Below are 15,690 nucleotides of genomic sequence, written 5' to 3' on the forward strand. Positions count from 1 at the left end.
GCGGGATTTATTCTCAATGGTTTCGAGCCACAATTCAGTGTATTGTTCCTAATGAAATCAAGGTGTTTGCGGACTCAAGTGGCGAAAGAAAGCGAAGAAGGCCGCCTGTTTCGATTTCTAAAGTGGAGTAACAGCGCCATCTTCCGACCATTCAGAGTAAGACGCCCTTAAAAAGAACACGTATTGGCAATAAACAAAGATGGGTCAGGAAGATTTGGGGCTTTCGTAGGTCTCTCTTTCCCCCTGCGTGCGTGTGCGTGGGTGCCTTAAAGCATCGTTTATAAAATTATTAGGTCCACTCTATAATTGGGTTGGGGAAGAGAAGATTGCCTCTCTCCCAGTCTCAGAAGTCTGTCCAGTTGCTCGAAGGCTCCGCTTCCCATCCGGTCGTTTTCATGGCCATAAAAAGAGAAAGGCTGGGGCTGAGCTCTGTTGAAGAGCCACCATTGTTTGCAAACCCGGGACTAGACAATTGAAGCATTCTGCCCTGGCAGAGGAAAGCTGGGCTTGTAAATAGCTTAAAAAGAGGGCAGAACCCCTTCCCAAACCCAGACGTCTCGCCAGAACTTTGGGTGTGTGCTGCTCGATATCTGGTGTTGTGTGTGTGTTTCTGCATGTGTGGGTGTGTGGGGGGTTGTTACTGTGAGTTTATGATCCAGGATGCTGGCAGCTTGGAAGTGATAAGAGGCGCTAGACAATGGGTGAAGCAATCCAGAACGCTGGATTTTCACAGAATCCACCAGAGGAAGATAAATTTACACAAGGTTTCTCCTCCTCCTCCTCCTTTTTTTAAAAAACACACTCTTTAAAGAAAAGGGTTTCTTGTATCTGGGTGATGGGTGAAAGAAATGCCTGCCTACTCGTTGGATTCCCACCTCTTCCTCCTGGATCTCCCACCCTCCCCCAGCTCCTTTCTCAAGACGTTCTAGTAATTTAGGAGCTTCTGAAAGTTTTCTATTCTTGTTTGCTTTACAGTTGCTTAGTTCCTTAACCTTCAGAAATTTATACCCTATAAAGTTTTATGGCGGTCATATTCTTTTATTGCAGCCTACTGCGCTGGAGTTTTCTCTCTCTCATACACACACATTCTCTCTCTCTCTCTCTCTCTCTCTCTCTCTCTCTCTCTCTCTCTCTCTCTCTCTCTCTCTCTCGCTCACACACACACACACACACACACACACACACACACACACACAAAACAAGGTTCCTTCTACTTCTCCTCCAATAAGGTTCAAAAGGTTCACCTTTCTCTCTTTTACCAGAGTGACACAAAAAAGAAAGTTTCTTGTCTTATCCTTGAAAGAAAGAAAGAAAGAAAGAAAGAAAGAAAGAAAGAAAGAAAGAAAGAAAGAAAGAAAGAAAGAAAGAAAGAAAGAAATTGCTCCAGTTTTATTTTGCAAAGTTAATGTTGAAGAAAATCATGGTTGTTCTCCTTGCATACTGGCTTGAAGTCTGAAGATTGGCAATTGAAAATAAACGAATAAATAAATACACATGAATATTCTTTTCCAATATGTCAAGGTTCGCTTTGAAGTCCAAGGGAATTTTTGGAAGCAGAATCACAAGATAGCTTTATTAGAGGTTCAAAAGAAATAACTATTAGGTTTATTCTTTTGTCCTAAAGATGCAAGCTGGGGGAATCTGGATCTGCGCCCTTGTAGGAAGTGGGGAAGGACGTTTCAGTTCTCCTGACCATCCTTGGATTCTGTGTAGCCTTCACTCCAATTGCAGTGCTTAAACACAACATTCACTCACTCGTTCATTCATCCTTCGTCCACTTAATAATAATAAGGACTCCTTTCACCACAAAGGAAAAGACAGAGAACCACTTTTATTTCTGTTTTGCTGAATGGGTTTCAAAGTGCACCCAGCTTAACAAGGAAGCAAAGGAAGTACACGGAAATCAGATTATCATCTTCTCTAATTTACATTCTTTTCCAAAACGAACTGGGACCCCCCCCTCCACAAAAAATATTTATAATGCATTCTAAAGAGCCACTAAAGAAGACGCGAACACCATCGCAGATATTTCTGAAGTCCTACAAGAAGCAGTATAACACAATGAGATATAGGTAGGGGTTCCCCTTCCAGAATCGATTTTTATTCTGAGGCATTAAACAACTGTGAAAAATACATTTTGACCTTATGGAATGGAAGGAATAATAGAGGGTTTTTTTAAAACTTATTCTCTCTCTCTCTCTCTCTCTCTCAAGACAGAATTTTCTCTAAGGAAGACAACTACTTTCTCTTATTAATCCATGCTTTAGCAAAAATGTGGTTTTAAAAAAACCACATTGTCTTCACTAATAGATTCTAGGGATGAGACTATGACTAAAGTGAGCGAGGGTAGGAGTACATTTATGGAGAGGGTTTACTTTACAAAACATGAAGGTTACACTTGAAAAGGGTTCAGGGCAATTTTTTTCACAGATGCTCCAAGTTTCTGTTGGTTCTGAGATTCATTTGGGACTCCCACAAGTAAATAAATGCAGGCACCAGACAGAATTCTACAAACTTCTGCTGATGCAGGAGGCATCCTTATAAATTCACAATACTGGTAACATATGTGTTGTCTTAAATTTCCATTTTCTTTTTACAAGAAGAACAAAAACTTGGGATGTTTCCTTAGAAATACCACTGTAAAATTGGTTTTGTTAGCCCAAAATGAAGTCTGATGAGATTTAAGACACTGGGACCCCCCCCCCCCACGTTAAGATTTTAAGCTATATAAAGCAATTGTCTACTGTTTGCCTTATAGAGGATTGTCCCTGTAATTCCCTCCCCCCAAATAAAACTTATTTAGGATATCAAACATTCTAAAGCTTGCAAGGAAAGGGACCAAAACCTTAAAATTGTCTTCTAAAAATGCATTTTTTTTACCTAAATGATTTATTTACTTTCCATTTTCGGAGAACCCTGCGAACCAGTTATCCTGAAAGGTCAAAATATGCCTATCAAATCTCTAAAGAACAACTGCTTGCCAGCAGGCAAAAATGGTATAAAAATTCTATATAACGCTCTATGAAATTAGATTTCTCAGTTGGGACTGTTTTGTCCAGAAAAACACCTGAAAGATACATATTAATTCTCTCTCTCTCTCTCTCTCTCTCTCTCTCTCTCTCTCTCTCTCTCTCTCTCTCTCTCTCTCTCTCTCTCTCAATTTCCCATCCCCTTTGTTTTGTTATGTGAACACTTGTCACCATATACCATACAGTGTTATCTCTAGAAAGATACTGGAAGCTCAGAATGGAAGAATGTACAAGTGAAGGAAAACCTATGCCTCTCCAATTCTGGAACTAACAGGTATAGATTCCATGTTATATTCCTAAAAGTCACAGAAAACAGGCACAAAAGCACAATTACAGGTACAGTAAAAAGGAACAACAAAAAAACTGCACACACCATATAATCACCTTGTACTAAAATTACTTTACCTACCTATGCCCCCTCCCCGTCCCACCAAACAGGGAGGGAAAAACTAGTTTAAACAGTCATAAAGGAAATGGGATCCGAAGTGGAGTGGTTTTTACAGGGTGATGGGTTGTGGATTCCAGCAGAGATGAGAACCCTTCTTCCAGGTATGAAATGGATTTTCTTTTGTAAACAATGATGCATATATCTGTTAGTTTTGTTTTTCTTCTTAAAGCAACAACAACGACCATTCCTCTCCAGAAGACCATCAGCCCCTTTTATGCCAATTCAAAATTCATTTTCATGTGAAAATGGGTAAGTCCTCCAGGAGTAATGGGGTGCAGTCAAAAACATTCCGAGAACATTCAAGTAATAAAACTTCTGAGCAGAAACCTGGTTGAAGGGAAAAAAAAAAAAAAAAGACAGGTTCAGGGAGAGACCCCATGCCCTACATACTTGGCACTTGAATGGTTTTTTTCCCCAACATTCATTTTCACAATAAATTATAAATAGTTGGACACTAGGAACATGAGTTTTGTTTTCACTTTTACTAATTTGGGTTTTTTTTTCACAACTCAGGAAGGGCTTGTTTCCTGCCAGTCAGTTTTCTTAAAAGTTGGAACCAACTTAGAAGCCCCAGGAGGGTCTCTTCTGCAAGCCCCTTGAAATGAATGGGAGTCACGCAAAAGATTGGGTTCAGTTTCTTTTGGTGGTCGCTCTTACATCCCCCCCACCACTTGATCTGGAAGTAGTGTTGATTTGTGAAAATGACAGTGCTATGTAAATAATTTTTCTATTGGAAATGTTCTCTCACAGGTAGATTTATGTAAAGGAAGGGAGGGGGACTCAAATGTGCAATGGGACTTCTTCTGGCTCTTAGGAATGTGAGCCCTTAAAAGCTGATAAGTTGAATGGTTCACTTTATGCAAATCCCCACCTGGTTCTCTCCTGCTCCTCTGTGACCTCCACTGAAATAGACCTATGTTATTATCTCCCTTCACTGAGCATAGGGGCATAGGATGGGGTATGTTTGGGGGCACAATTCACCTGGAATCCCCCAGTGCTCCAGCGCAACTCCCATTCAGTTCAGTGTGGCTTACTCAGGGGAACTCTCAGGTGGAATGCGCCCCTTGGTTGGGCACAAGCTTTCTTGTCTTTTGGGTGCTTTTATTTTTTTTCCTTTTTTAAAAAATGGCCATTCAGTTAAATGGATCGATGTGGACCATCCAAATAACCCACTTGTGTTTATAGCTGAAACCATAGTTATATCAGTAACACACCACCACCACCACCACAAAAAAAATGCATCCTCAAACTAGCATTAGCTTTAGCAATGGAAACAAGCAGGTGTAATCATTATATCACTTTTTGCATGTGGACCAGGGGATCTGTTTCTGGTTTGGCTTGGTTTTTGCTTGACATCTCAAGTGCCGTTTCGAAGTCCTTGTTCATAAATGCAACATAAGTTTGGAGGAGAAGACTTGAGGAGAGAGGACCTTTACTCTTTCCCCTGCTCCTTGTTCATTTTCTTCATCTTCATCCTGCGATTCTGAAACCAGATTTTGACTTGTCTTTCGCTCAGGTTGAGGAGCCTGGCCACTTCGTGTCTACGGTCCCTGGTTAGGTACATATTGAACAGAAACTCCTTTTCGAGTTCCAAGGTCTGGTACTTGGTGTATGGACATCGTTTCTTCCTGGAGGAGCGAGCGTGCAACCAGTTGGCTGCTGGGTTACCTGGAAGAAAAAAACAACAACACAGCATAGTCCAGTCAGCTGTTTGACTTCCTCAAGTGACTTTAGCTCAACCATCATCATCAGACTTTAACCTGACCATCATAAAGAACTTTTGAGCTAGAAGAAGATAAGCATGAGTGACGAGGGCACCAACTGAGTTATATGCATTACAACAGAAGAGACCCTGAAAAACCAATTGCACAAAGTAAACCTACTAGGATATGGTGTTTTTTTTTTTTTTTAATGTGCAAGTATGCACACAGGATGAGACAGGGGCTAATGGAAAGAAGGAAGGAAGGAGAAGGTAGGCATCTACCTGTATTGGAAGACTATTGGGCTGCAATCCTCTACACACTTTCCTGGGAGTAAACCACATTGAACACAATGGAACGTGTAGGATTGTGCTGTTAGCTATCACAAACTAGGCAGCTATTGAACAACCTGAAGGAGGAGTATATTGTCATAGTCATACTATATTATATAGCTATATCTTTCACACACTTGTCTGGTTGGTGGTGTGCCTTTGTTTACTTACATAGCTGAGTGTCATATAATATTAACTCATTAAAAAAACTATGAAGCATTTAGCGCTCTCTCTCTCTCTCTCTCTCTCTCTCTCTCTCTCTCTCTCTCTCTCTCTCTCTCTCTCTCTCTCTCTCCTTTCTTTTAAATTCATGATATTGTGTCTCCATTACCCACAGGAAAACTGCCTGTTGTGGACTGTTTGGTTTGGTGTTGCTCAGGAAAGGCTTTTTGCATCACACCACAAAGTGTGATGGAGGCGCAGGGGGTGAGGTATCAAGGGGCACTATTTCCTCAGAAGTTCTCCAGCGCAAGTCCCAGAGGGTCTATGCCTTCTGCCTAATGTTATTATTTTAGACCACATAGTACTTTAAGAAGGGGGGAAAAAACCCCACTTCATTGCCGCATGGAGTCCTAGAGGAAAGGCTGAAGCTGGAATTCACAATCCGTTCCCTTTTATGCCGCCTTCATATTAATAGGACTACATGGGACCAAAAAAAGGAGAGGAGTTGGGTGAAATGGAACTTTTGAAAAGAGTAGTCTTAACCTGGAACTAGACTGAGCTTAAAATCTGGACTAACCCGGTGGCTCAGCGCTTGCTCTCTCTCTCTCTCTCTCTCTCTCTCTCTCTCTCTCTCTCTCTCTCTCTCTCTCTCTCTCTCCCAAACCTGAAATCTGGATCAAAGGGCGAGGAATCAGAGGCGAAGTTTTGCAGTGGAAAGCAAACTTCGGTCTGACCCCCTGGATGCCTTTCTGAAATTAAAAGCAGCCTCCCTTAAAACTCGTACTCCTATGAAAAGGCGCCGGAGGGGTCGCGATGCCCTGCCCGCCTTCCCCTCCGCGGGACGTGAAATGCCTTCAGCACTCGGTCCAGAAGACCCCGGTCTGCTCCGCGCCTCCCTGCCTTCGCCAGCCGCGTCCTCCTCCTCCTCCTCCTCCTCCGCAGCAGCAAGCAGCAGAAGAGACGGGCTCTAACAGGAGGAATTAAATATTAAAAGACGAGGCGCGCTGTTAATAATTGATCTGCTGCCTCCCCAATAATGGCATTTGGGTGAAATCTCCCTCCAACCGCGCCTGGGTTTGAGCATGTGCCTGTATGATTTCTTGGCACTTCCAAGGAATCATGACGTCTGCCCCAGGAAAGCCAGTTTATCTTTTATTTCACACTATTCCCCAAACAGGAAGCAAAACATGAGAAATGTTCTGTTGGCACGCCACTCTTGGAAAAAAGAGGAAGAAAAGAAACCACACCACACAGGCGCAATATTTCTAGGGCTGCATTCTGGATAGCCTGGCTAACAGCAGACCAGATTTGGAAGGAGCCTGACTGCCCAGGCTTTTGACTTCTGCTCCTGGGACGGAGCCTCCCCCTTCCATCCTTATTTCCTCCCCCCCCCCCCCAATTCTTTTCATGTTCCACTAAACACGCCATCCACGGAAAGTACCTGCTCCCTTGGAACAAGCTGTTTTCTCAGGCAAGGTTTTGAAGTTGCCTGTATATATATATATAGGCAACTTCGGTTCCCAGGCTGGGGTGGGGGAAAGGGGGGGGGAGAGTGGCACATAAGCTGAAGGGGACAACCTCCAAGTATCCACCCCAGTGCCAATCGAAATTTCTGCCCAATGTCCCAACCCAACCCACGCACACAAGCCACTGTACGAGATTGAATGCAATATTAGGAGGAGAAACAGGACTGAACCGATGAGCACATGGAAACGGGCGTTCGCATTGATTCCCGAATCTTGATTGGGATTGTGGTCTTCTTCCCCCCCACCCCCCCAATATCAGAAAAGATGGTGATGCAAGCTGATATAGGCGCAGGACTACATGTTTCCTCCCAAAGTGCTTCAGCTGCCACTGCCTACGTGAAATAAGCAAGCAGGGCTTTCAGACCAAGACTTTCATGTCCACACCACCAAAATATTGAACTGAGTTCTTTGAAAAATCCTGGTGGATGGGGGGATTTGCCCCCCTGTAATAAATCCAGATTCTTAGAGCCCATTGAGAAGGATGAATCTCACACTGCAGGATGAGGCAAAAATTCTATTATATTTCATTGCACCTCCCCACTCTCACTCCAAAATCCCTTTTCATAAGGTTTCTGCTCTAAAGGGGGGGAGGTACGCATTAATAGCCACCATCCACCACCAGGTTGCAAAGCGGAGCACACGATTAAGTTTAAGACTTTGCCAGCCTGTTCCCCTTAGCAAATAAAAGATCCAATTAAGCTCGTTTCCCATTTTTACTGTTTCGTTGGGGGGGGGGAGCTGCGGCTCTGAAATATTCATAGGCACGTCGGGTGCCGCATTTAATAAATAAACAACCATCAACAATCGAGACGACAGAGTGACAGGAGAAAGCAACGTTAGGGAACCGGGGGTCCTTCAAGGTAAACAAGGGCACCGAGGAACAAAGCCCCCTCCTTCCTTCTCCACGTGAACTTTTCGCCCCTTTTTAAAAGCAGATATCTCCTCCACATCCCGTCCTGAAACGCTTCCCCAACTCCCCCCCTTTATATACACACACCTCAGTCCTCTCTCTCTCTCTCTCTCTCTCTCTCTCTGCCAACATTACAAGTAAAGAAGAAAGACAAAATAGGTCACTTTTTCAAGTTACCCTGGCTGAGCAGCGTGGAGCAGCATTCAGTCCCCCCAACCCACCCACCACCCACCCCGGGCCCCTGGCATCATATTGCACTGAACTTTTTTTTTTCCCCTTGCAAAACAAAATTGGAATCAGGGAGTCATCCTCCCATGTCCACAGCTCCCCCTCCCCAACCTCAGATTAACACCAGTGGGTTGGGGGGGAGGGGTGCAGGGGAGAGAGTTCTCTTTCAAGACCTGGTTGTTCTTTTGAGAGCTGCCCTCCCCCACTGTGCCGTTTTATGGCACCCCCCCTCCGGTTCTGATGCTGTTTACTTCCTCACTGTTTATAACTTACTTTGATCTGGCCTGCCTTTGTCCTCGCTTCCTTCACAAACTTTATTGTCCTCGAAGCTGGGCCTCTGGGTGGCAGCGATCCCTTCCCTTCCAGCCGCCGTGTCTAAATGGTACTCCTGAGTGCCCTGTTTACGGATCTCCCCGGGGTGTCCCAGCAGCGGCTCTGTCTTAACGGGTCCCTGCCCGGCTATGTTTTCTGTGCGGGGCACGGGCTCCAGCCAGCTCCGTAGATACCTGCTCTCGGAGGTAGGGATGTTTTGATGCTGGATGTAGGGGTGGTAGACCGAAGGAAGGGTCGCCGCAGTGTGGGGCGTCAGAGGCGTCCAGGATGCGCTGAAAACGGAGGATTTGGGCTGGAAACTACAAGAGGGGAACTCCAGGTGCTCAGTGGGGCCCGCTGGCCTGGAGTTGGAGTACTGCCCGGCTGAGAATTTGGCGGCCGGAGAGGAGTCTTCGCTGTCATGACTTATAATGGAGTCGACATAGTAATTGCTAAGAGTTCCAGAAATGGACATTCTTGGACATCATACGCGCCCCCCGGTTCAGTGGAGGGGGCGGCAGGCTGGCAAGCACCAGGACAGAGAGGAGATCTCGACCTAAGCCGGCTCGAGAGGCATTCAGGTATAGGTGGAGGGGGGGCAGCAGTCAGAAAAGGCGACCCTCTGGCTTAACCCCCTTGCCTCCTCCAGCATCAACTTCCTAGCCAAGAAAAAAGTACAGTCGGGACTGCCGGGTTGGGAGCTTCCCGCGAAATGATTGGTCAAACTTTTTTCGTGAGGCTGATAAAGCGTCAGGGCAGGCGTAAATCAATCCCGGCGGAGGGGGCTGCGCGGGGCTGTCACGCCGCCCTCCGCATTCCACATCCAGGATGGATTGGGCTGGGTTGATCATGCCGGCTTGCACAGCCTCGCCAGTTCAGAAGGCGCGGAGCGCACAGTGCAGGCGGCGGGGGGGGGGGGCAGGGGAGGGGACGCGGGGGGGTGGACGCAGGGCTGGGGGGGTCAGAGATTTCTCTTCCTCCCCTCCCCTGTGTGTGTGTGTTTCTGAAACATGAAAGAGAAATGCTGGATGGTCGCCCTCTCTCTTCCTTCCATATTCCTGGGCAATTCTCCCCCCCCCCCCGTCTAAACCCATAACCTGCCATTCTGGGCTCCTCTCTCTCTCTCTCTCTCTCTCTCCCCCTCCCCCATGCCAAAGGCAATTTAGCTGAGGGAAAATACAATATTAATGGACTGGCTTCCTCTAAAGTTTTTCTGCAAGGGGGGGGGGGCAATCAGACCTTGCCCGGCTACAAGGAAAGGCTTTTAAGGAGGGTTTTTGTGTGTGGCGGGCGGGGGGGGGGGAAGAGATATTGGATCTCGAGAAGGATTCTGACTTGCAAGCAGTTTCTTTTTCAAGGGCCAATTTCCTGATCTGGTGGCCTTTCCCACCTCCCTCGTTAAACATTAACTGTCCCGGACTTGCATATACACTCATGCCTGCGTGGGTATTATATATTGAAGACTGCTGCGTGCGTATTATATATATATATATATATATATATATATATATATATACATACATGCCTGCGTGCATGGGACGGGGCGTGAATCTGCACGGACACACACACACACACACACACACACACACACACACGTGTGTGTGTGTATGTGTGTACATATACACACATATGTACATATATATATACACACATATGTACATATATATATACATATATATGATATATCATATCATATCATATCATATCATGCCTGCCTGCCTGCGTGAAATCTATGCCTTTAGTCCAACCCATAGGATCAGCACGTAATTAAAAGACGCGATGGAACCTCTGGCCATGCGCCCTGTCTACCTGCCTAGGCACAAGCAGGGTTCCAGAGCACACGTTCATCTACCTGAGTGCTAGCCCAATCCTACCCACGCTTTCCTGGGAGTAAGCTCCACTGACTCGAATGGGACTTACTTCTGAGTAGACATGCATAGGATTGGGCTCTGTGTCTCAAGATTCCGCTTGGAGAGGGACCAGGTCTGTGGGTTTCAGCCGGGCTCTCAATCGCTGGGTCTGTTTTGAAAGCAGGGCAGAGGCAGGCGTGGTGGGGGAGGGAAGCCAGCCTTGCCTCTCTCGCCTCCTTCCCTCCCCGCCGTATACACGCACTTTAATTTTACTACCCTTGTAAAATGTCCAATCCGGTACTGATCCTCTTTGTTTCCGTATAGAAGGCGTTAGACTTGAGACGGTTAATAGTTGAATAAAACTTACATTAGCTTTCTTTGATTTTTATAGCCTTGAATTTACTGCCTGTGGAAAAGGAGTGCTAGGGAAAGGGGGGAAAAAAGAAAATAAAGCCAGGGGGTGTCTTGCACGTTTCAGACCCACGTTCCACCCCCAGACCTCTCCTCCTCCGCAACCCTTTTTGATGCTCCAGATTCAACTAAACCCTTCTGGATTCCAGCCGATGATCCAGCTGCTCACCTCACAACGCGCTTGCTCCCGAGGAGACCTTCTGCTGGTGGAGTATAGAGAGACCATTCGGATCCTAAACACATTTACGTGCCAGTCTTACATCCACTCCTTTCAGTGGAATTTACTTCTAAGTAAGTATATTTAGGACCGCAGGGTGTGTGACACGTTAAAGCCAATAGGACTGCTGATATAGCTATAGGAACCGGCTTAACTACATCGTGGACAGAGTTGTTTGTCTCTGTCAAGGATATCACAAAGCCCCCTCGTAAATTCGTCTTTTGCAACGTGGGGGATTCCGTTTTTCTTTCTAGCAGAGGAGGAAGTGGACAAGGGAGGCTTTAACCAGAGGCAGCCTTCAACTCCCCCAGCACTGAAAAAAGTGAGATCATCAGAGTGCCCTCAGCAAAGGTTATCCAATGCTCCTGAAATTTTCTACATTGGTGAAAGTAAAAGGGACATTCTGTGACTGTAAATACACTCTGAACCGGCTCTCCACTGAGATAATGTCCTCCGTGAATTAGTCCTTATGTAATGTAATTCCTGCTATGGGGAAAATATACCTAACAACAACAGCAAATACAAAGAAAAATTGTCCTTTCTTCTCCCAATGGATGCGTGTGTCTGAGTGCATTGTGCAGAAAAGTATGGGGGGAGGGGGAGATGGACAGTAAAACAGATCTAAAATGGATTAATACAGCATAGATTATTGATGGATAGAAACTGCAGACTAGATAGATAGATAGATAGATAGATAGATAGATAGATAGATAGATAGATAGATAGATAGATAAGAACAAGTTGAAATTATTTTTTGTAGCAAAGATTTTTAAGTATCAGTAAAAAAAATTACTAATGAGAGGGAGAGATCACTGTGAATATTGGGGAAATTTACTTGAGAGTAAGTTTCTTTCACTCTGTGCATCTTACTTAGGAGCAAACCTGTTCAATGTGCATAGTTTTGTGAAAGAGAAAGTTAGATGAGATGGAAATAGTGGGGGAAAGGAAGACATATAGGACTGTTGGATTGAGGAATGGCACATACAGAGAGAGAGAGAGAGAGAGAGAGAGAGAGAGAGAGAGAGAGAGAGAGAGAGAGCTTTTCTTTCGAGGATTACTATCTACCTGAAACATAAGTATCTCAAGCACATCCAAACAAAGTTAAGCACTTTTTATTCCATTGATTTTAGTCATGGGCAGAATTTAACCAGTGCATAACTGTCCCATTGAAATCAATGGAGCTGAAAGTGGTTAATCAGTGTTCTCTTCTCATGAAAAATTAGAAAGCAATTTGGCAATAGTAATATGGAAAAAAGATCATTTATTGTAAAAAAAAAAAAAAAGTGTAAGAAGTTGCAGAACCAGAACCAACATGGTATTAAAAGAAAGACCCATCTGACCTTCTTTTTCACCACATCTAAGACAAACTCTAGCTTTCACCTGTGTACACCACAACTGTCCTGCACTATTAATCAGACCCAACTTTGTCAATTTCTACAACATTTCCCAAAATAAATAAAAATATTTCCTATCAAAGACATCTTGTTACCAATGTAGCCAATAACAAGTGCACATTACAAGCAATTTCCAACTGTCCAATGTATGGTACAGCGCCTGATTCTCCCAACTTCCTTAAAAAAAACTCCAAACTGAAAATCCATTGGGTTACATGATCTTCCAGAAATTATTGCCTTTTTTTTTTTTTAAGCCAATAATTTTTACGTGATGAGAAGGCACTTTCCAAACCTTTGTAATGGGAAAGGAAGCATCAAGTAAAGATGAGAGATTATTTGTGCTGGACAAAGAAAGACAGTCTTGTTGATTGGCGAGTGTTTAGATCAGTGATGGATAAACAGTTTTTGACTGTTGTTATGGAGGAGGTTAAAAATTAAGTAACTATGAAATATCCTAGTCATTAATTGAAGGGAAGCACCTGTGCAGTGTGTTCCAAGACAAACTGTCCATGTTTTACCTGTAATAAATACATTCTTGGAAAATCCTTAGGCACCTCCTATAAATAATTATGAGGCATGTCAGCAGCTGAGTATATGATTTTCTGGAGTATATAAATTCATAACAAAATGACTTCAGGAGAGTCACCCTGAAGTAGAATCCAGGGCTTTGAGGGATTCCCCAGTGAAGGAAACCACACAAGAAGACCTGCAAAAGCCATTTACTTTCCCATGCTTTAGAGTTTTATCCAGGGATGTATTAATTTTAATTTCTTCTCCTCTTTTAAAAATATAGATTGCCATGTAGGTCATTCCCTCACATCCTTTTGAAGGAGGCTAAATGGCCAAGTCCGTGTGTATGTACTGTTTTGAAGGGAGGTAACGATTTTGTTCAGTTGTGGAATTTATTTCCTTAAAGATGGCAATTCAAGAACATTTTAAGTGTTATTTTTTTTAAATTCCAAACATGCCTTTTTGCTTGGAGAACTGTTTTCCCTTTTGCTTTTGAGAACTGTTTTCAAAGCACTTAGACACAAAGGGGGAAATTGTATTCACTTAATATTTTTTAAAGGACAATTTCCAGGACTCATCTGAGAGTTCAACAGAGCCACCTGCATGTGGTGGCCAAAAATCCCGTTCCTCAAACTGGAAAATATGGAGTTGAAGCAGTTTAATCCATCTGAATCAAATGGTTGTGGAAATTGGAATTCCCTGTTTGGTTTGTATCCTAGACAGATTCCAGTTTGGGATTTGGAGCAAGGTAGTAGACAAATCCATTTGAGCAGGGAGTAGATTTCAAAGATTAAAATGAAACAACAGTTCAATTGATTTCTTAGATGGCTTTGAAGACCCTTGATATTTTCTACAAACTTAATCTAACATCTGTTGCCAACAAGGTAAAAAGTAGCATAGCCAAAGATCAGGTTTGAAATTGATCAGGGTTGAAATTTTGAACCCGCAGACTACTCAAAAGTACTTTCATTGTTTGTACTTGGCAGGGGAAAAAAATAACATCCGAATAACATTTCTGACGGAAACTAAACCAACACATACCAGATTGGACCTTACATGCCAAGCTTTGGTTTGGCTTGAAAAAAACAATTCCTTTCTAAATAGCCAGTAATTTTATTAAGCATGCAAGTCCTTAAGGACTAAATAGCCCTCCCCCGCCAGTTGTTCTGTGGTATTATAGAAACTGGGGAATAATTTCCATGTGATCCTTTTCTCACTAGAAATGCATTTTAGAAGGCAGTAAATTCCTATAACTTTGGAATCCCAATAATATATTTTTTTTAATGTATCAGGTATTACCATTTCTTTCACTTCCATGGCTTACAAACAGGAGGGTTTTACTTTAAGATGGTCAGGAACAAGCCTTTTGCTCCAGAAAAGGTCCACTGATTTCCATGCAGTGTACATATTATCCAGCTCTGAAATTCTCTTACTGTTTGGAAGCCAAGTTAAGTCTCATGAAAGCTATTTTAAGACTGCAAACCCGTAAGCACCATTCCTCAGACCAATGTATCTATTGCTGAAATTGGATAGGGATTTCAGTCCATTTAAAGGAATCCCCCAAAATGTTTGCCCTTTCAATTACAATGGAGTTGACTAGAAGTCAGTGCGCCTGAACTGCACTCCTAAACCACCATCCAAATCTATTTGTTTTCTAGGGCAGTCCAGCTAGGCAAGGATCAATTTAGAGAAAAAAGGTGGTGGATCATTTGTGGGTTCTAATGAAATAGATGGGAAGCTTTTCTATAAGGGTGTTAACTTCTAGGGGACTTGGGTGGCTGGAAACCCTACTGCAATCAATGGGACTTCTCTCGGAAAAAAAAAGGAATATTCCACAGCACACACTTCAGAGTGACTTCTATGTAGTCTACTCTGCTTATTGCTAAGCAGCAGTGCTTAGGCTAGGGGCATGAGCTGGCTTAAAATCCAGCCAATTCTTCTGACAGTGCAATCCTATGCCTGTCTACTCAGACGTAAGCCCACTGTGTTAAACAGGGCTTACTCTCAGGAAAGTGTTAGAGGATTTCAACCTGAACCACCTTATGGCTTGGGATGAATGTCAATGGAAAAAAAGTTTAAAATGAAGATGTCTACCTTATGTCAATTCTACATTCTCCTCTAGTTCTACCAGCTCATAACATTTGCTACTGTACACTACACTACACGACACGATACTACACAGAGAGAGAGGGAGAGATATTTTTATGTTATTTTAAAACCCAGAAAGAACTCCATACCTACCATACTGAAAACAGACTTCAGAAATTATCCCTTTGCACCAATCTATTATAGCCTATGAAAGGAACTCTAGTTCTGAGGAGGAGGGAAGTTCTGTAGTTAAAAGTTCTATTTAAAGTAAACTCTGTTTTTGTAGCCTAAAAGGGGTTTTTTTTCCTTTTAAAAAGAAGAAATCCACCTTTCTCCATTTCCTGTGTTAACTCAGGTTTTTGAATGCTACTGTTTTAGTTTGTTTGAGGGTGTTGTTTTTTTTAAGTATGTGGAGGGAGGGAAGCAGAAAAAGGGAGAGAGAAATTCCTTGTCTGAAAGGAAGCAAAACAATTTACACATGTGGGCAACAGTCCAGAAACTGAAACTAGACCTTACTTTCCAAACACAATTCCAAGTGAGGTTTATACTCTTAGCAGTTAATAAAGCAGTTAG

General features: G+C 43.5%; 1 protein-coding gene across 1 annotated transcript; it reads right to left on the reverse strand.

Moving 5' to 3' along the window:
• Positions 1-4,909: 4,909 nt before the first annotated feature.
• On the reverse strand, positions 4,910-9,122 carry HOXB9 (homeobox B9). The gene is made up of 2 exons (XM_066628443.1): positions 8,609-9,122; positions 4,910-5,145 (listed from the first exon to the last, which is right to left on the reverse strand). The coding sequence occupies exons 1-2, from the start codon at positions 9,120-9,122 to the stop codon at positions 4,910-4,912; spliced, it is 750 nt and encodes a 249-aa protein (XP_066484540.1).
• Positions 9,123-15,690: the final 6,568 nt, after the last annotated feature.

This window comes from Tiliqua scincoides, chromosome 5 (assembly GCF_035046505.1).
Source record: "Tiliqua scincoides isolate rTilSci1 chromosome 5, rTilSci1.hap2, whole genome shotgun sequence".
NCBI lineage: Eukaryota > Metazoa > Chordata > Lepidosauria > Squamata > Scincidae > Tiliqua > Tiliqua scincoides.